General features: G+C 56.7%; 1 protein-coding gene across 5 annotated transcripts in view; it reads left to right on the top strand.

Moving 5' to 3' along the window:
* The window catches only part of LOC147122628 (janus kinase and microtubule-interacting protein 1-like), a 546,134-nt gene that overhangs the window by 464,642 nt on the left and 59,774 nt on the right, over positions 1 to 21,718 (top strand). For all 5 annotated transcript variants that reach the window (XM_086007999.1, XM_086008029.1, XM_086008019.1 and 2 more), the window contains one exon: positions 17,237 to 17,314. In XM_086007999.1, coding sequence (XP_085864125.1) covers positions 17,237 to 17,314 — 78 coding nt within the window. The remainder of the gene's footprint in view (positions 1 to 17,236; positions 17,315 to 21,718) is intronic.

The following is a 21,718-nucleotide window of genomic DNA, read 5'->3' as shown; positions in this document are numbered from 1 at the left end:
AGGTCTTTACTGGTTGGAGGTCCTCTTTTTATTTGAACCAAAATTTAAAATTTAAACCAGATCAACTGTAAATAAACAAAAGTTCAACTAAACCTTAATAAATCAAATTAAAATTTGGTGTTCCAAATTGACGATGCACTCCAGCCCCCGCGGCGCCCAACGGTCGCGGAAATACTCAAGCGTACCAGCGGACACCGCGTGCTCCATCTCCAGGGCCACCCGGGCGCGAACATGGCCGCGGAAGAGAGGCAGGCAATCCGGCTGGACGACCCCCTCGATCGCCCGCTGCCTGGACCAATTGATTGCTCTTTTAGCCAGGCCCAGGAGCAGGCCCACAAGGAGGTCCTCCAGCCTATCCGCTCCCCTCCGCACCGGGTGACCGTAGATCAAGAGCGTGGGACTGAAGTGCAACCAAAAATCGAGGAGCAGCCCCTTTAAGTAGTGAAAGAGGGGCTGCAACCTCTCACACTCCATATAGACGTGGAAAACGGACTCCTCCAGGCCGCAAAAAACACAGGCGGCCTGGGAGTCCATGAACCTACTTAAAACCTTATTGCACGGGACCGCTCCGTGCAACACCCTCCAGGCCAAGTCCCCGATGGAACAAGGGAGGACTCCTGCGTAGAGAGCCCTCCATTGGGGACCTCCGCCACCGCCAGTCGGCAAGACGCCACGCCAAGGCGTGTCTGGACGGCAGACGAAGATGGCAAAGTGGAGAGTGTGCAGGAGCAGCCCGTACAGGAAACCCCTCCGCGCGGAATGAAAAGGCACAGAGGGTATTTCCTCGAGACGGCTCAAGTTGTGAGGCGCCGGCTCCCGAGGGGAGTTTCGGGGCCGGGCGCCAATAAGGAATTCCGTCCGGACGGGGGTAAGCTCGGACGGGATCGCCCCACGTGCTTGAGCCGCCTCGATACACCTAGTGGAATCGGGGCCCAGTGCCACTTTCACCGACTCGATGGCTTCGGCCGCGAGCCGGACATTGGTCCAGGACAGGCGCCACGCCAGCTCCTCCGGTGCCATCCAGCCCGCTCCTCCGACATCGAGCAGGTCCCCGACTCTGGTCACACCGCCAGCCACAGCCCCACCCTCCGCCAGCCGCCCGAACCCACATTCACGGAGGTGCGGATTCCTGAGCAGCGGCTCCCGAAGGAGAGCCGCCGCTCCTGACGGGGGAGAGCTCCGCCTGGAAGCGACATAGTTCCAAACCCATAGTAGTTCCTGGTAGAAGACAGGCAGCTCCTGCAGGCCGGCACGCCTGCAGCCCACTTTCACAAACAGGAGCTGCGTGTCGTAATTGAGGCCGTGCAGCTGACGGAAGAAAAACGTCGCCAGCGCACACCATCTCGGAGGATTCTCTACGTACAGGTATCTCTGCAGCGTCTGAAGACGGAAAGTCGCAGCCTGGGTGCGAAGGCACACCAGCGCCTGACCGCCCTCCCTAAGCGGGAGACACAGAACCGCAGCAGAGACCCAGTGCTTCCTTTTGTCCCAGAAGAACTCGATGAGCTTCTTCTGTATCTTGGCGACAAACGCAGGGGGAGGGATCAAAGTGACCAACCGGTACCACAACATGGCAGCCACCAGCTGGTTTATGACCAGCGCTCGACCCCTGTAGGACAACACTCGGAGCAGTCCTGTCCAGCGTCCTAGGCGAGCGGTGACTTTGGCCTCCAGCTCTTGCCAGTTCGCCGGCCAGGCGTCCTCGGCAGGGCTAAGGTAGACTCCCAAATAGAGGAGGTGCGTGGTGCTCCAGGCGAAAGGCCTGAACTCCTCCGGCAGGGAGTCCACCCGCCACTGACCCACCAGGAGTCCGGAACATTTCTCCCAGTTGATCTTGGCGGAGGATGCGTCCGAGTAAATCTGCTGGCATTCCCGCATCCTCCGCAAGTCAGCGGGATCCGTGACCGTGAGGAGCACGTCATCGGCGTAAGCTGAGAGGACCACCTCCACGCCCGGCCCTTGCAGAGCCAGTCCCGTCAACCTCTTCCGCAAGAGGCGCAGGAATGGCTCCACGCAAATGGCGTACAACTGACCGGACATGGGGCATCCCTGACGCACCCCCCTCCCGAAGCGAAGGGGCGCCGTCAAGGACCCGTTAACTTTAATCAGACACTCTGCGGCGGCGTACAGAAGTCGGATCCGGGCGACGAAATGCGTCCCGAACCCGAATGCGCGCAGAGTCCCGAAAAGATACTCGTGATCCACCCTGTCGAACGCCTTCTCCTGATCCAGGGAGAGGAAGGCGACCGACAGACCAGCCCTCTGGGAGTGGTGGACCAGGTCCCGGACCAGATGGATGTTGTCGTGGATGGTCCGGCCCGGGACCGTGTAGGACTGGTCGGGGTGGATCATGTGGGCCAGCACGGTGCCAAGGCGAGCAGACATAGCCCTGGCAAAGATTTTATAGTCCGTGCTGAGGAGGGAGACCGGACGCCAGTTCTTGAGGAGGCGGAGATCGCCCCTCTTAGGCAGCAGGACAATGACCGCCCTGCGCCAAGAGAGGGGCATCTCCCCGGTCGCCAAACTTTCCCCCAGGACCCGCGCGTAGTCGCCCCCCAAGACATCCCAGAACGCCCTGTGGAACTCCACGGTCAGCCCGTCCAGCCCCGGGGACTTTCCCCTAGAGAGCTGGCGGAGGGCGCCGGTCAGCTCCGCCAGGCTTAGCGGAGCGTCCAATTTTTCGGCGCCCTCCGGACTGACCTTCGGCAGGTCCTCCCACAAAACTCTGCGCGCATCCTCGCTGGACGGATCCGGAGAGAACAGAGCCCCGTAGTAGGCGCGGGTCTCCGCGCTGATTCCCTCCGGATCCGAGACCAGAGATCCGTCGTCGGCCAGCAGCCCCAAGAGCTGCTTACGGACCCCTCGTCTTTTTTCCAGCGAGTAGAAGAAGGGGGAGCCGCGGTCCAGGTCCCGCAGGAGCTGGATCCGCGACCTCACGTACGCGCCTCAGGACCCGACGAGCTGCAGGTCCTTCAGCACGCCCTTCTTCTCTTCGTACACCTTCCGCAGGGCCGAGTCCCCGACGACTTGACCGAGACGGGACTCCAGGTCGAGCACCTCCTTCTCCAACCGCCCGACCCGGGCCTCCCGCCTCTTGGTCGACCCCTTCGCATACTCCTGACAGAAGCACGGTGGCATAGTGGTTAGCACTGTTGCCTCACAGCGCCAGGGACCCGGGTTCGAATCCGGCCTCGGGTGACTGTCTGTGTGGAGTTTGCACGTTCTCCCCGTGTTTGCGTGGGTTTCCTCCGGGTGCTCCGGTTTCCTCCCACAGTCCAAAGATCTGCGGGTTAGGTTGATTGGCTGTGATAAATTGACCCTTAGTGTTAGGGGGATTAAATACGTGGGGTTACGGGGATAGGGTGGGCTATGTGTTGGTATAGGGGTTACGGGGATCGGGTGGGATATGTGTCGGTGCAGGCTTGATGGGCCGAAATGGCCTCTATCTGCACTGTGGGGTTTCTCTGATTTCTGTGATTTCTGTGAAGAGACGCACGTGAGCCTTGCCCACGTCCCACCACAGCCTCAAGGAGGGGAAGCCCCCCTGCTTCCTTCTCCAGTCGGCCCAGAACCGACGAAACGAATCCTGGAACCGCGCGTCCTCCAGCAGCAGGTTGTTAAAGTGCCAGTACGCGGACCCTCCCCGAGCGCGCAGCGGGACGAGCTCCGCCCACACCAGGTGGTGGTCCGTGCACGGCACCGGCCGCATGGAAGCCGCCGGAACGCAGGATACGTACGCCCGGGAAATGTAGAGGCGGTCGATTCTGGACCCTCCTCCTCCAGACCTCACGCAAGTGAAGGCGCTGGAGTCGGGATGAAGATTTCGCCAGACGTCCACCAAGTCGAAGGACCCGACCAGGTCCCTCAACTTCTCCATCGCCGGCGGGCATCGCAGGGGACCCGTACGGTCCCTCGCCTCGAGGGTACAGTTAAAATCCCCCCCGAGGATGACGCACTCGCCCACGTCGATGGAGCCCAGAAGAGCGGACACTTCTTCAAAGAAGCGCACTTGCTGTGCACCGGCCTGAGGGGCATACACATTCACTAGATGGAGCGGCACGCCCCCCAGGCGAACAGTGACCTGGAGCAAGCGGCCCGGCACGTGCTCCTTGACCCCCAAGATCTCCGGCTGAAAATGCGGGGCCAGCAAGATAGCCACCCCGCTGGAATTATTGGAGAGGTGACTCATGCTGACCCCTCCTTGCCACTCCAGGAGCCACGTGGCTTCGTCTCCCGGAACAGTGTGGGTTTCTTGCAGGAAGCACACCGCATACTTCCCGTCCCGAAGGACCGAGAAGTTATTGAATCTGCGGCGTGCCTCCCCGCTGCCGTTGATGTTGAGGCTGGCTATGGTTATCTTCATGTCAGAAGCATAGTGCAACCTCTACCTACAACTAACGGGGGGAGGAAGCGCAGCCGCTAGTCAGCCGCCACCTCCTCAGCAGCCCAGTGAGAAATGTTCTGAGCCGACGCAGCTCAAGTGGGTTCACACCCTCGTCCGCGTCCATGGTCTTAACGGCGGCGCGGACGGAATCAATGAGCAGCGCCAGCTCCGACCACCTGTCGAGGGCCAGCCGGACCTTCCCGCGCCGACCCAGGCACGTGGCCATAAAATCCCGGAGTTCCCTTGCGGGAATGAGGGGAGACTCGGCAAGGGGCACGAGGTCGTCCACCGCCTCGTCGGCGCCGGAGTCCGATTCGTCCTCCGTGCCCATCACCGAGTCCCCATCCTCCTCCAGGGGGTCGTCACCAGCGGCCGACCCGCCCACCGCGCAGTGCGCAGCGGACGGCTCGGCCGCAACAGCCGGCCCCGCCTCCGCCCGGATCCCACCCCCAGGATCGGTGGCAGAGGAATTCTCCCTGGGCTCCTCCGGGGGCGCCGGGCCAGAAGACGGCGGCGGCGGTTCGGAGCCCCCCTCCGCCCCAGACGCCAGATCGAACGGAGAAATCGGGGAGAACACAAATCCGAACTCCCCCAGGACGTCCGGCGCCCGAGACACAGCCAGAGGGCCTTCCTCTTCCACGCCACCGGCCTCTGACCCGGCAGATGGGGCGTCTTTGGCTAAATCCTCGACCAGGTCGAGCAGCCCCTGGGAAATGACCGGGCCGCTTTGGGCGAGCTCACTTTCTTCGAACTCGCCCGACCCAGACCCCAGGCCGCCCGACCCGTCGAGGGGTAACGGCACCGATAAATAGTCTATTTCAGCCGCGGGTTGATCCGCGACCCCCCGCACGGGCAGGGTCTCGTCCTCATCCCTGGGAGGCACGTGCTGCACAGACACATCTGCCTCAGCCTCCCGAGGGACAGGCGACCCCTGCCGATCGCCGGTGATGGTGACAGCGGTGGGGGGGGGGGGCGCAGCCCCCGCGGCGGGCGACGACTCCCCCTGTTCGGAGGGACCCTCCTCCTCCCGGTCCTCCTCCTCATCCAGGGTGTTGCGCCTTCTTTTTAGCGCGGAGGGAGCGAGGGAGACCTCCATGTCTGCAAAGGCCTCCTCCTCAACTCCCTCCGGCGGAGCAGGTTTGTCGGGTTCCTCGGGCCCGAGCCCAGCCGCAGGTAATGGCAATACCGCTGCGGTGGTTGCAGCCACAGGCTCGGGCACGAGGCCCCTCCCGCTCGCATCTGCCCCGGTCAACTCCGCGAGGAGCGCGGGTGTAAGGGGCTCAAGGGGCAAAGGCTCGCCATCCACGGGGGGACCCGCCCTAAGGTGTTTTTTCTTTCCCCGCGCCTTTTTTCCGACCGGACACGCTCCCTCCCCCCCGCCGGAGGCCTTGGTGGCATCGGCCCCCGATGTCAACCGCGCATCAGACGTACTTGACGCGCGGGCAGACCCGGGGGGGGGAGGAGCAGCGGCGGCGCCCGCCTTGGCCGCACGAGATGATCCGGCGGCCTTGGAGGCAGGGCAGTTCCTCCTGATATGCCCCACCTCCTTGCAGACGTGGCACCGCACACCGTCCGACGTCCAAAAGACGCGATAGGCGGTCCCCTCGTGGAGGACGACGAACGCTCCGTCAGTGTCCTCCTCCCACGCCAGCTGGATAAACAGCTGGCGCCGGAAGGAGAAGACGTGGCGAAGGCTGGCCTCCCGGAAGCCGAGCGGGATAGGCGTGATCCCCGACCTCACCTCCCCAAGCTGACGCAAATGGGGAAGGAGGAGCTCACCGGGAACATAGGGCGGGACGTTAGAGATGACAATCCTCTGCGCGGTGGCCTCGAGAGGATCCACCGGCAGGAAGGTCCCACCCACGGTGAGCCCCTTGGTGACGGCCAGGGACACCGCCCGCTCCGACCCCAGGAAGAACACAGCCTTCCCGTACATTTTCGAGGCCGCGACGATGGCTGAGGGGCCGACAACCCCAGCCATGGCTTTGACGCAGGCCTCGATGGTCATAGTGGGGTGAGTGTAGCTCTTCACCCCAAGCTTTTTCGTTATCAGTTTAAATGGTGACGGGGCAGCAGAAGCAGCGGGAGCAGCTGTGGCTGTGGCTGCCGCCCCCGCATAAGTCTTGGCTTGCCCCGCCACCGGCGATGATGTAGTCGCCATTCTGGGGTGCTTTAAGGGCTACACTCACCCCAAGTCACAGGCCTGAAGGTGTTAATGGCCTCAGGTAATATATATATTTTTTTGTCCTCTATTGAGCAGAGGGAGCTGATTAAAATGAGGACACACCTCTCCCCTTACTGAATGAAATTGGAGGAGGGGCCCTCTCCCCTCTGCTCAATAGGCAATTAATAAAAGGTGATGGGACTGAGGTGCCTTAGAAAGACAGGCAGAGAGAGATAGAGAGAGAGAGAGGGGGGTAGGAAGGAGGGAGACCACAAGGGCAGTGTTGCCACTCAGGATGGTGGGTGGGTGTTGGCAGGGGGGCACTCTCTGATGTAGTTTTAAAGTCTTTGGTGATGGTCTTCTGGCAGGGGGAGAAGATGTCTTCACCTGGAAAAGCTGGAGAAGCCCAGGCTCAGTCCTGCAACAGGTCTTAATGATGTAATTAATGAAATTAGAGACTTCACCTGGTCAGCTCCAGCTCTCCCAGGACAGGCAATAGTAGGGGTGCTAATTAGTGGTGTGTGTGGCCTAGCTTTTAACAAGAGACACACACACTACACCCCTTGATGGTCCGGCCTTGCTTCTTCTTTTCTCCCCCCACCTAAAATACAAAGTCTTGGGAGAGTGCCCCAAATAACACCCACCTGTAGATGTTTCAAACGAGATGAATCTTCCCTCCTTCCAAACAGTTGGTGGTTTTTTTCCCGATGTTTCTCTCCCCTCTCTCCTGAAGTGGAGGCCAATTTGGGGAGGCAGTGATAGAAAAGGTCTCTCCCCGGTTGATGTTGATATAGGCCTCCTTTCTCCTTCTCCTCCTCTGTCCAATCTCTCCAGGCACCTCAGTTGTTTGAAGATGTTGGAGGAGGTGGAGGTGGTGATCTATCTTTCTGCTACTCCTCTTCCTGGTCAGGAGACCACCACTCTCCACTCTCTTGCTTTGGCAGCTCCTTCTCCTCTTGCTGCTTGAGACAGCCAGAAAAGCACACAGGTCTTTCCTGGTTGGAGGTCCTCTTTTTTTATTTGAACCAAAATTTAAAATTTAAACCAGATCAACTGTAAATAAACAAAAGTTCAACTAAACCTTAATAAATGAAATTAAAATTTGGTGTTCCAAATTGACGATGCACTCCAGCCCCCGCGGCGCCCAACGGTCGCGGAAATACTCAAGCGTACCAGCGGACACCGCGTGCTCCATCTCCAGGGCTACCCGGCCGCGAACATGGCCGCGGAAGAGAGGCAGGCAATCCGGCTGGATGACCCCCTCGATCGCCCGCTGCCTGGACCAATTGATTGCTCTTTTAGCCAGGCCCAGGAGCAGGCCCACAAGGAGGTCCTCCAGCCTACCCGCTCCCCTCCGCACCGGGTGACCGTAGATCAAGAGCGTGGGACTGAAGTGCAACCAAAAATCGAGGAGCAGCCCCTTTAAGTAGTGAAAGAGGGGCTGCAACCTCTCACACTCCATATAAACGTGGAAAACGGACTCCTCCAGGCCGCAAAAAACACAGGCGGCCTGGGAGTCCGTGAACCTACTTGAAACCTTATTGCACGGGACCGCTCCGTGCAACATCCTCCAGGCCAAGTCCCCGATGGAACAAGGGAGGACTCCAGCATAGAGAGCCCTCCATTGGGGACCTCCGCCACCGCCAGTCGGCAAGACGCCACGCCAAGGCGTGTCTGGACGGCAGACTAAGATGGCAAAGTGGAGAGTGTGCAGGAGCAGCCCGTACAGGAAACCCCTCTGCGCGGAATGAAAAGGCACGGAGGGTATTTCCTCGAGACGGCTCAAGTTGTGAGGCGCCGGCTCCCGAGGGGAGTTTCGGGGCCGGGCGCCAATAAGGAATTCCGTCCGGACGGGGGTAAGCTCAGACGGGATCGCCCCACGTGCTTGAGCCGCCTCGATACACCTAGTGGAATCGGGGCCCAGTGCCACTTTCACCGACTCGATGGCTTCGGCCGCGAGCCGGACGTTGGCCCAGGACAGGCGCCACGCCAGCTCCTCCGGCGCCATCCAGCCCGCTCCTCCAACATCGAGCAGGTCCCTGACTCTGGTCACACCGCCAGCCACAGCCCCACCCTCCGCCAGCCGCCCGAACCCACATTCACGGAGGTGCGGATTCCTGAGCAGCGGCTCCCGAAGGAGAGCCGCCGCTCCTGACGGGGGAGAGCTCCGCCTGGAAGCGACATAGTTCCAAACCCATAGTAGTTCCTGGTAGAAGACAGGCAGCTCCTGCAGGCCGGCACGCCTGCAGCCCACTTTCACAAACAGGAGCTGCGTGTCGTAATTGAGGCCGTGCAGCTGGCGGAAGAAAAACGTCGCCAGCGCGCACCATCTCGGAGGATTCTCTACGTACAGGTATCTCTGCAGCGTCTGAAGACGGAAAGTCGCCGCCTGGGTGCGAAGGCACACCAACGCCTGACCGCCCTCCCTTAGCGGGAGACACAGAACCGCAGCAGAGACCCAGTGCTTCCTTTTGTCCCAGAAGAAGTCGATGAGCTTCTTCTGTATCTTGGCGACAAACGCAGGTGGAGGGATCAAAGTGACCAACCGGTACCACAACATGGCAGCCACCAGCTGGTTTATGACCAGCGCTCGACCCCTGTAGGACAACACTCGGAGCAGTCCTGTCCAGCGTCCTAGGCGAGTGGTGACTTTGGCCTCCAGCTCCTGCCAGTTTGCCGGCCAGGCGTCCTCGGCAGAGCTAAGGTAGACTCCCAAATAGAGGAGGTGCGTGGTGCTCCAGGCGAAAGGCCTGAACTCCTCCGGCAGGGAGTCCACCCGCCACTGACCCACCAGGAGTCCGGAACATTTCTCCCAGTTGATCTTGGCGGAGGATGCGTCCGAGTAAATCTGCTGGCATTCCCGCATCCTCCGCAAGTCAGCGGGATCCGTGACCGTGAGGAGCACGTCATCGGCGTAAGCCGAGAGGACCACCTCCACGCCCGGCCCTTGCAGAGCCAGTCCCGTCAACCTCTTCCGCAAGAGGCGCAGGAATGGCTCCACGCAAATGGCGTATAACTGACCGGACATGGGGCATCCCTGACGCACCCCCCTCCCGAAGCGAAGGGGCGCCGTCAAGGACCCGTTAACTTTAATCAGACACTCTGCGGCGGCGTACAGAAGTCGGATCCGGGCGACTAAATGCGTCCCGAACCCGAATGCGCGCAGAGTCCCGAAAAGATACTCGTGATCCACCCTGTCGAACGCCTTCTCCTGATCCAGGGAGAGGAAGGCGACCGACAGACCAGCCCTCTGGGAGTGGTGGACCAGGTCCCGGACCAGATGGATGTTGTCGTGGATGGTCCGGCCCGGGACCGTGTAGGACTGGTCGGGGTGGATCATGTGGGCCAGCACGGTGCCAAGGCGAGCAGACATAGCCCTGGCAAAGATTTTATAGTCCGTGCTGAGGAGGGAGACCGGGCGCCAGTTCTTGAGGAGGCGGAGATCGCCCCTCTTAGGCAGCAGGACAATGACCGCCCTGCGCCAAGAGAGGGGCATCTCCCCGGTCGCCAAACTTTCCCCCAGGACCCGCGCGTAGTCGCCCCCCAAGACGTCCCAGAACGCCCTGTGGAACTCCACGGTCAGCCCGTCCAGCCCCGGGGACTTTCCCCTAGAGAGCTGGCGGAGGGCGCCGGTCAGCTCCGCCAGGCTTAGCGGAGCGTCCAATTTTTCGGCGCCCTCCGGACTGACCTTCGGCAGGTCCTCCCACAAAACTCTGCGCGCATCCTCGCTGGACGGATCCGGAGAGAACAGAGCCCCGTAGTAGGCGCGGGTCTCCGCGCTGATTCCCTCCGGATCCGAGACCAGAGATCCGTCGTCAGCCAGCAGCCCCAAGAGCTGCTTACGGACCCCTCGTCTTTTTTCCAGCGAGTAGAAGAAGGGGGAGCCGCGGTCCAGGTCCCGCAGGAGCTGGATCCGCGACCTCACGTACGCGCCTCGGGACCCGAGGAGCTGCAGGTCCTTCAGCGCGCCCTTCTTCTCTTCGTACACCTTCCGCAGGGCCGAGTCCCCGACGACTTGACCGAGACGGGACTCCAGGTCGAGCACCTCCTTCTCCAACCGCCCGACCCGGGCCTCCCGCCTCTTGGTCGACCACTTCGCATACTCCTGACAGAAGAGACGCACGTGAGCCTTGCCCACGTCCCACCACAGCCTCAAGGAGGGGAAGCCCCCCTGCTTCCTTCTCCAGTCGGCCCAGAACCGACGAAACGAATCCTGGAACCGCGCGTCCTCCAGCAGCAGGTTGTTAAAGTGCCAGTACGCGGACCCTCCCCGAGCGCGCAGCGGGACGAGCTCCGCCCACACCAGGTGGTGGTCCGTGCACGGCACCGGCCGCATGGAAGCCGCCGGAACGCAGGATACGTACGCCCGGGAAATGTAGAGGCGGTCAATTCTGGACCCTCCTCCTCCAGACCTCACGTAAGTGAAGGCGCTGGAGTCGGGATGAGGATTTCGCCAGATGTCCACCAAGTCGAAGGACCCGACCAGGTCCCTCAACTTCTCCATCGCCGGCGGGCATCGCGGGGGACCCGTACGGTCCCTCGCCTCGAGGGTACAGTTAAAATCCCCCCCGAGGATGACGCACTCGCCCACGTCGATGGAGCCCAGAAGAGCGGACACTTCTTCAAAGAAGCGCACTTGCTGTGCACCGGCCTGAGGGGCATACACGTTCACTAGATGGAGCGGCACGCCCCCCAGGCGAACAGTGACCTGGAGCAAGCGGCCCGGCACGTGCTCCTTGACCCCCAAGATCTCCGGCTGAAAATGCGGGGCCAGCAAGATAGCCACCCCGCTGGAATTATTGGAGAGGTGACTCATGCTGACCCCTCCTTGCCACTCCAGGAGCCACGTGGCTTCGTCTCCCGGAACGGTGTGGGTTTCTTGCAGGAAGCACACCGCATACTTCCCGTCCCGAAGGACCGAGAAGTTATTGAATCTGCGGCGCGCCTCCCCGCTGCCGTTGATGTTGAGGCTGGCTATGGTTATCTTCATGTCAGAAGCATAGTGCAACCTCTACCTACAACTAACGGGGGGAGGAAGCGCGGCCGCTAGTCAGCCGCCACCTCCTCAGCAGCCCAGTGAGAAATGTTCTGAGCCGACGCAGCTCAAGTGGGTTCACACCCTCGTCCGCGTCCATGGTCTTAACGGCGGCGCGGACGGAATCAATGAGCAGCGCCAGCTCCGACCACCTGTCGAGGGCCAGCCGGACCTTCCCGCGCCGACCCAGGCACGTGGCCATAAAATCCCGGAGTTCCCTTGCAGGAATGAGGGGAGACTTGGCAAGGGGCACGAGGTCGTCCACCGCCTCGTCGGCGCCGGAGTCCGACTCGTCCTCCGTGCCCATCACCGAGTCCCCATCCTCCTCCAGGGGGTCGTCACCAGCGGCCGACCCGCCCACCGCGCAGTGCGCAGCGGACGGCTCGGCCGCAACAGCCGGCCCCGCCTCCGCCCGGATCCCACCCCCAGGATCGGTGGCAGAGGAATTCTCCCTGGGCTCCTCCGGGGGCGCCGGGCCAGAAGACGGCGGCAGCGGTTCGGAGCCCCCCTCCGCCCCAGACGCCAGATCGAACGGAGAAATCGGGGAGAACACAAATCCGAACTCCCCCAGGACGTCCGGCGCCCGAGACACAGCCAGAGGGCCTTCCTCTTCCGCGCCACCGGCCTCTGACCCGGCAGATGGGACGTCTTTGGCTAAATCCTCGACCAGGTCGAGCAGCCCCTGGGAAATGACCGGGCCGCTTTGGGCGAGCTCACTTTCTTCGAACTCGCCCGACCCAGACCCCAGGCCGCCCGACCCGTCGAGGGGTAACGGCATCGATAAATAGTCTATTTCAGCCGCGGGTTGATCCGCGACCCCCCCCACGGGCAGGGTCTCGTCCTCATCCCCGGGAGGCACGTGCTGCACAGACACATCTGCCTCAGCCTCCCGAGGGACAGGCGACCCCTGCCGATCGCCGGTGATGGTGGCAGCGGTGGGGGGGGGGCGCAGCACCCGCGGCGGGCGACGACTCCCCCTGTTCGGAGGGCCCCTCCTCCTCCTCCCGGTCCTCCTCCTCATCCAGGGTATCGCGCCTTTTTAGCGCGGAGGGAGCGAGGGAGACCTCCATGTCTGCAAAGGCCTCCTCCTCAACTCCCTCCGGCGGAGCAGGTTTGTCGGGTTCCTCGGGCCCGAGCCCAGCCGCAGGTAATGGCAATACCGCTGCGGCGGTTGCGGCCACAGGCTCGGGCACGAGGCCCCTCCCGCTCGCATCTGCCCCGGTCAACTCCGCGAGGAGCGCGGGTGTAAGGGGCTCAAGGGGCAAGGGCTCACCATCCACGGGGGGACCCGCCCTAAGGTGTTTTTTCTTTCCCCGCGCCCTTTTTCCGGCCGGACACGCTCCCTCCCCCCCGCCGGAGGCCTTGGTGGCATCGGCCCCCGACGTCAACCGCGCATCAGACGTACTTGACGCGCGGGCAGACCCGGGGGGAGGAGCAGCGGCGGCGCCAGCCTCGGCCGCACGAGATGATCCGGCGGCCTTGGAGGCAGGGCAGTTCCTCCTGATATGCCCCATCTCCTTGCAGGCGTGGCACCGCATACCGTCCGACGTCCAAAAGACGCGATAGGCGGTCCCCTCGTGGAGGACGACGAACGCTCCGTCAGTGCCCTCCTCCCGCGCCAGCTGGATAAACAGCTGGCGCCGGAAGGAGAAGACGTGGCGAAGGCTGGCCTCCCGGAAGCCGAGCGGGATAGGCGTGATCCCCGACCTCACCTCCCCAAGCTGACGCAAATGGGGAAGGAGGAGCTCACCGGGAACATAGGGCGGGACGTTAGAGATGACAATCCTCTGCGTGGTGGCCTCGAGAGGATCCACCGGCAGGAAGGTCCCGCCCACGGTGAGCCCCTTGGTGACGGCCAGGGACACCGCCCGCTCCGACCCCAGGAAGAACACAGCCTTCCCGTACATTTTCGAGGCCGCGACGATGGCTGAGGGGCCGACAACCCCAGCCATGGCTTTGACGCAGGCCTCGATGGTCATAGTGGGGTGAGTGTAGCTCTTCACCCCAAGCTTTTTCGTTATCAGTTTAAATGGTGACGGGGCAGCAGAAGCAGCGGGAGCAGCTGTGGCTGTGGCTGCCGCCCCCGCATAAGTCTTGGCTTGCCCCGCCACCGGCGATGATGTAGTCGCCATTCTGGGGTGCTTTAAGGGCTACACTCACCCCAAGTCACAGGCCTGAAGGTGTTAATGGCCTCAGGTAATATATATATTTTTTTGTCCTCTATTGAGCAGAGGGAGCTGATTAAAATGAGGACACACCTCTCCCCTTACTGAATGAAATTGGGGGAGGGGCCCTCTCCCCTCTGCTCAATAGGCAATTAATAAAAGGTGATGGGACTGAGGTGCCTTAGAAAGACAGGCAGAGAGAGATAGAGAGAGAGAGAGAGGGAGGGGGGTAGGAAGGAGGGAGACCACAAGGGCAGTGTTGCCACTCAGGATGGTGGGTGGGTGTTGGCAGGGGGGCACTCTCTGATGTAGTTTAAAAGTCTTTGGTGATGGTCTTCTGGCAGGGGGAGAAGATGTCTTCACCTGGAAAAGCTGGAGAAGCCCAGGCTCAGTCCTGCAACAGGTCTTAATGATGTAATTAATGAAATTAGAGACTTCACCTGGTCAGCTCCAGCTCTCCCAGGACAGGCAATAGTAGGGGTGCTAATTAGTGGTGTGTGTGGCCTAGCTTTTAACAAGAGCCACACACACACACACTACACCCCTTGATGGTCCGGCCTTGCTTCTTCTTTTCTCCCCCCACCTAAAATACAAAGTCTTGGGAGAGTGCCCCAAATAACACCCACCTGTAGATGTTTCAACGAGATGAATCTTCCCTCCTTCCAAACAGTTGGTGGTTTTTTTCCGATGTTTCTCTCCCCTCTCTCCTGAAGTGGAGGCCAATTTGGGGAGGCAGTGATAGAAAAGGCCTCTCCCCAGTTGATGTTGATATAGGCCTCCTTTCTCCTTCTCCTCCTCTGCCCAATCTCTCCAGGCACCTCAGTTGTTTGAAGATGTTGGAGGAGGTGGAGGTGGTGATCTATCTTTCTGCTACTCCTCTTCCTGGTCAGGAGACCACCACTCTCCACTCTCTTGTTTTGGCAGCTCCTTCTCCTCTTGCTGCTTGAGACAGCCAGAAAAGCACACAGGTCTTTACTGGTTGGAGGTCGGGACTATATGAAATACAATCTTACTACACAGTGCTTATATACCGGTGGTCACCACCGGTACTACGTATACAGCAGCCAGAGAAAGTAGTACATCTCTTAAGGTGGAACAGGCTTAAGTTCTCTTAAGGTGGAACAGGTTACATACACCACACCACTGATCAGGTCTAATGCCACGTGTCAAATCCTAATAGCTCCAAGAAAGCATCCTCTTCGCTAGGGTCTGGAAGCTGGTGTTGTCTATTCAGTCCCCAACTGACACCAGAGCAGTGGCCTGTGTTTCTGTGGTAGTGAAGGCCCCGACTGATTTCCTGGCCACTTCTTAGATGCGGTCTGCTGTAGATTCCAATGAAGCTGCCACACGCTTCATTGGTTCAGCAAAGAAAGTGCTTCCCTGATGTTGCCACAATGACATGGGCAGCCTTCTCCTTGGCCTCTGCTGGGAAGGTGATACATCCTCATCCCCGCACCCATCCTCACCCTTTGCCTCCCTCGTGCTCTCTGAATCAGCCACTTCTGTGCCACTAATTCCCCCCAGATGAGAAAATCTTGCGCTGGTAGACGGGAATGAAAAAACAAGTCACACAGACGGTGAGTTCAAGGGTGTTGTGGTAGAGGAACATGGGTTAGGAGGTTGTAGCAGAAACCCTTCATTGGGTTTGACTCTGAACGAAAGACTTGCATTTATATAGCGCCTTTCACGACCACCGGGCATCCCAAATTGTTTTACAGCCAATTAAGTACTTTTGAAGTGCAATCACTGTTGTAATGCAGGAAATGCGGCAGCCAATTTGCGCACAGCAAGCTCCCACAAACAGCAATGTGATAATGACCAGATAATTTGTTTTAGTGATGTTGATTGAGGGATAAATATTGGCCAGGACACCGGGAATAATTCCCCTGCTCTTCGAAATAGCGCCATAGGATCTTTTATATCCACCTGAGAGCAGACGAGGCCTCGGTTTAACACCTCATCTGAAACATAGAAACATAGAAGATAGGAGGAGTAGGCCATTCGGCCCCTCGAGCCTGCTCCGCCATTCAACGAGATCATGGCTGATCATCCAAATTCAGTACCCTGTTCCTGCCTTCTCTCCATATCCCTTGATCCCTTTAGCCTTAAGAAATATATCCAACTCCTTCTTGAATATATTTAATGAATTGGCCTCTACTGCCTTCTTTGGTCGAGAATTCCACAGGTTCACCACTTTCTGGGTGAAGAAATTCCTCCTCATCTCTGTCCTAAATGGCTTACCCCTTATCCTTAGACTGTGACCCCTGGTTCTGGACTCCCCGACCATCGGGAACATCCTTCCAGCATCTAGTCTGTCTAGTCCTGTTAGAATGTTATAAGTTTCGATGAGATCCCCTCTCATTCTTCTAAACTCCAGTGAGTACAAGCCCAATCGACCCAATCTCTCCTCATACGTCATTCCTGCCATCCCAGGTATCAGCTTGGTGAATCTTCGCTGCACTCCTTCCATGGCAAGAACATCCTTCCTCAGATAAGGCGACCAAAACTGCACAAGATGTGGTCTCACCAAGGCCCTGTACAACTGCAGCAAGACATTCTTGTTCCTGTACTCAAACCCTCTTGCTACTAAGGCCAGCATACCATTTGCCTTCTTAACCACCTGCTGCACCTGCATGCTTACTTTCAGAAAGATGGCACCTCTGACAGTGTAGCACTCCCTCAGTACTGTACTGGAATGTCAGCCTAGATTTATGTGCTCAAGTCCCTGGAGTGGGACTTGAACCCACATTCTTCTGACTCGGAGGCAAGGGTGCTACCCACTGAGCCACAGCTGATGCACATTCTGATTTCCTCTCCCTCTTTGTTATCATCCTTTTCCTCACCTTTGATATAATCATAATCCACAAGGAAGGAGTTCCTTCTTGGACATCTCCTCAGATATCTGCAGTTGAGGACTTGTGGAAATCACAGGAGAGAACTCCATGTTCTACCATCCCTCATGGAGCAGCATGACAGCGCAAGAACAATTATACAGTCTAAGTACAATGCTGCATTCCCCCTAGACTAGAAAAATATCTGATACTGCACTGAACAAATCAAATAGTTTGGTGCTCAAAAATGTTAGAAATTGTTAGGCGATGCGCACGGTACACTGGTGGCCGCCCAGAGGAGTCAGCATGGGACCCGATCCATTTTCCTGGTGGGCCCTCATAATGCGGTCAGCAAGCAGTCACTTCAAAACACGCTCACCGATTTGGAGGTGCCAAATTGGGCAGTGCAGCTGCTGGTCAATGCCGCGCAATAGTGGCTTAAGAGGGGCGGTGCCTTTTGCACTGGGAACAGAAAGAAGCAATACTGCAGACAGTGCAACATTTCTAAGTGCAAATGGGGGCAGTAGCAGGACATAAATTGGCCTGAGTGAATGAGAAATGAGCAATACCAAAAAAAGTAAAGTAGAAATGAAGATTGGCAGACTCAGATAAAACAGGCTGTGCGTTAAAAGCTGAATGTTTATTCTCTTTCACCAGGAGCTGTTTAGCAAGCAGAAGGGCTACCTGGAGGAGGAGCTGGATTACAGGAAACAATCTCTGGACCATGCTTATATGGTAGGAACACCATTCAGCATTCCTCGGCGTATTTGTCACAGTGCAGAGTCAGGATGAAATGAAGTTTAAATTATCAGGATATCATCTATGAGGAGGGTGGTGTTAACTAAATTCTAGCTGTCAAAATGATAGCGTGACATGGAGAGAAGTTCCTTGGCTTGTTTAAACAATTCCAAAAAGAACTTATAAAGACTGAATTATTATCACTTAAGAGTAAAAATATGCTGATTATATCACAGTTGTTAGTCCTTCAATGTGGATATGTTCACAGACCCACATAAAATGGGAAGGAACATATCAGGCTGTCAGAAATTAAAAGATAAACATTGGGGGTAGAAATTCAACATTGTGGTGCCCATTTTACAGATGGAAAATGGGCACAATGACAACTTTAGCAGGGGGAAGGCCCACTCTCGATTTGCAGACGCACCTGGGCTACTGCTAAATTTGTCAGGGCCTTTGAGCGCAGGCTTCATCTCAATAAGGAAGGGAATGTCCTGCACCCATTTCACGAACCCTCCATGAAATTTGTCTGCCCGGAGCAATGCAGGCACAGGTGCCGGGCCTGCTCTGCTCAGCATTGCCTGGTGTAAAAGCGGTCTAACCAGGAGTCCTTAAAAGAACCGCTGGAAGCCGCCACCAAAACTGTGCGTATTTTTTCTACATGGGTGTTGATGTTGAGCCGGGAGGGGCACTCCTGCTCCTCCAGGCTCCACAGCATTACAGCAGGCCGCTTTTCCTTCCCTCTTCGCTTCCCAGGACTTACATAAGGGACACTGCATGCGAGGCAGATCAACCCACAGAGACAAGGGGTGACAGGCTTCGACAGCTTGCCCCGACTATTACAATAAGGCTCGAGGACCAATTTAAGATGGTCCTTGGGCCTCTCGGTTTGGGTGCGCACTGGAAGCTCGCTGTCAGTTATGCACCTGAAAATGGGCAGTTATGAATTTAGCCCGTTAACTACAAACATTTTAAAATTGTATTACTCTCAGAATATGACAAGATTTTGAATGCCACTTTATTATATAATGCTAATTGATTTCCTGTGGTGTTGCTCATGGACAAAAATAAAATAAAATTTGTCTCATTCTTAACCCTCTCCATTCATCATATATAACTACATATATAGAAGCTGATGTCAAGTTTTTATTTTCTAAGTTTAGATTAGTGCTTTAGCCCCTACCTCAGAAATTCACCTGCTTACTGCACCGGTGTGATAATTTGTGCAACTTGCTTAAAAACAGGGAATCTTTGAGTAATGTAATCCTATTTTTGTGGTAATACGTGTCAGCATTGGTACAGTGGTATCTCAGCCAGAAGATTGTGGGTTCAAGTCCCACTCTAGGGACTGATGTGCATAATCCAGGTTGACACTTCAGTCGCAGTACTGAGGGAGTACTGCACCGTCGGAGGTGCCGCCTTTCAGATGAGACGTTAAACTGAGGCCTCCTCTGCCCTCTCAGGTAGACATAAAAGATCTCATGGCAGTATTAGAAGACGAGTAGCCGTGTTCTCCTCGGGGTCCTGGCCAATATTTATCCCTCAATCAACATCCCTAAAAAACAGATTATCCGGTCATTATCTCATTGCTGTTTGTGGGCTCTTGCTGTGCGCGCGTTGGCCGCCAAATTTCCTACAATACAACAGTGACTATACTTCAAAAGTACTTCATTGGCTGTAGAGCACTTTGGGACGCCATGAGGTCGTGAAAGGCGCTTTACAAATGCAAGTTCTTTCTGCCTTTTAATAAATAGGCCATATCTTCTCAAGGTTCAAGACTTAAAATCCTTCCAAAAAATAGTTCACAGAAAATTAGTAAATGTTGCCTCCTTGTTCCGTTTACCCAGATAACTGCTGAATCTGTATTATCAATACGCTCGGATTTTGTTTTAAATTTTATGGCCTAGAAATTCACTTTGGGGCGGCCAGCTCGCTCGCGCCCAAAAGTTAGCGCTGGGCGGGGAGCCATTAGCGATCGTCAGATATTCAGTGTTTGCGCCCCAATTCGGAACAGGGCGCTATACCAGGGTGTGCCCGCCTCCGCTTGGGGCGCTGACACTGAATTTCAGCGCTCTTGGCGCCGCTGCGCCAGCCGCTGCGGAGCGGCAGGCTGCGGTACTGCAGGCCTCTTCCTCTTAAGGGGGAGTTGCCTGCAACGGGGAGATCGCCGCTGGAGAGTGCCGGCAAATGAGCCCGGCACCACGGAGAAGTGCTGGGTTCGCGGAAAGCAGCCGGCAATGCCGCGGGGGGGGGGGGTGGAGGAGGCCGGGGAAGGAGGTGCGGGCAGGCGGCCGCCGAAAAAGTGGCCGGCCGCACCTTCCCCTTTAAAGCGCCCCACTAAGGCTACAGCACGGCCCCGTTTTCTGGTTGCTGTTTGCGGCCGCTTCGGAGGAGGCGGCCGCTACTAAATATGGGGATCGGGCCGGTTTCGGGGCGGAACCGGGGCACTGCGCACACCGATGACGTCATCGGTGCCGGCGCAGCGCTAACGGCTACCGCCGCCAATACCGCTGCGCTGAATATCAGCGCAAACTCATTTTTGCCGCAGAAGCCCTCTTTAGGCGGTAACTGGCCGCAAAGCTGGCAGCGCCTTAATGAATTTCTAGGCCTATGTCTTGCCACAGTCCACAAGTGCAGACATAAAGATTGATTTCTTGGTAAATTTGCTCTGGACTTGTGGAGCATTGAGCTACTTGGACAAAGGCAATTTGAATCCGCTCTGTGGATATGTCTGCTGCTTGTACAAATCATATGAAGAATGTGCAGGTTATAAATCACATTATTTGTGTATTTGTAGCTGATAAATTTAAGAGTGCCATTTGTTTCCGCAGGTTGAAATTATTTTTTCTTACATTTAAATTTTTCATATTTTTAACATTACCATGAATGATTTATCTGAATGAAATTAAAGAAGGAAAGGCTTGCAATTCATATAGTGTCTCTCCAGACATGAAGAACGCACGGCACACGATGAATTGCTTTGAAGTGCAGTGACTATTGCTTTAAAAACTTGGCAGCCATTTTTTGCACAGAAAGCGCTTACAAGCAGCCACGAGACAAATATAGCCAGTTATTTATTTTTAGGTGGGATTTGTTGAGGGAGGAATGTTGGCCCGGACACTGAGAGAAGCCATTGCAGTTCACCTTGTGTGACGGAGTCTTTCAAGGCTAACTGAACCAGCAGGATGGGTCTCTAATTAATGTCGCATCTGAAGGACAACGCAGCACTCTCTCAGTACTGCACTAATAACCTGTAATGCCTGTAGGTTATGGTGTGCTGTCACAGCTTCCCTGTCGGATAACACCCATATTTTGGTGAGTGCCCCGTAGGGTACTCATATATTGAACCTTCAGCTTGCAGTTGCAGTCCTCCCACCACTGGTAGCACTGTGGCATGTATCGCCCAGGCCCGTTTATCCAGCCTAGATTATAAAGTCCTGGTATGGTCTTGAACCTACAACTGTTACCTGCTGAGCCAAGCTATTGCTGCACATATTTCTAAAAGAAAACTTTACCCTGCCTTTATAATATGTTAGTTTCAGCACATGGGCACACATTCCATTGAAAATTTGTAAGTATTGAAAATCCATTATAAAAGTGTCCATATTTTTTGCAGTAACTTGTATCTCTGTAGGTGGTGTTGTGCTGTAACCACAAAGTGGTTAATCCTGGAACTCTGATCCTGCATCTACTAACGTGCCCCTGAACTAGGGTTGCTGTCTGGAGGTTTCGTGCAGGCCGCTCACCGGCTTTTTTATAGGGAAAAACCGCATATGTGCGAACATTTGAATGGGCCGCGTAGCCGCTTAAAGGGCCCATGGGCCAAAAAAAATAAGAGGGAACATTGGTTCCCGCCAGGATTGACCTGGAGTCTCCAGGAATTGAAGATTAATCTCCAGGACACTGCGACAAGCAACCAGGGGAAAAAATCATTGGGCCTTTAAAAAAAAGTTCTGTTTTTCATTTTCTTTGAGCACTCGTTTATTAGTTATAAAAATATTGGAGATGGTTGAAAAAGGCTGTTTGACTGAGAGTCAAGAATCATCCAATCAGGTAACAGAGTCTGTTTGTTTCCCAACTGGTGTGGGAAGGCGGTGCGCCGTGAAGATGGAGGTGTTGGGCAACCAATGGCGGAAGCGCGGAGGTGGCGCGGTTAGAGGCAGGAGGTCATGTGATGAAACCTCCAGCAATACAGGAAACTTTGGTTTATCCAGAGGTTAACTGTCCGGAATGCTCGAGCCACCGACAAAAATCAGGAGCCGTTTCGTTAGGTTTTTTTTCTTTTCGTTGCTTTTTTTTCACCAGTCAGGCTCTGCAAGGTCTCGCTGAAGCTGTTGCTAAGCTACAGAGACGCTTGCAAGGTACGGCCGACTATTTAGAAGCTGTTGCGGGTTTGTTGCC

Source organism: Somniosus microcephalus, chromosome 2, assembly GCF_052327205.1.
Source record: "Somniosus microcephalus isolate GS21.2 chromosome 2, FLI_Smic_1.0, whole genome shotgun sequence".
NCBI classification, from domain to species: Eukaryota; Metazoa; Chordata; class Chondrichthyes; order Squaliformes; family Somniosidae; genus Somniosus; species Somniosus microcephalus.
Note: the sequence above shows the minus strand (reverse complement) of the source record. Positions and strands in the feature narration are given on the sequence as shown.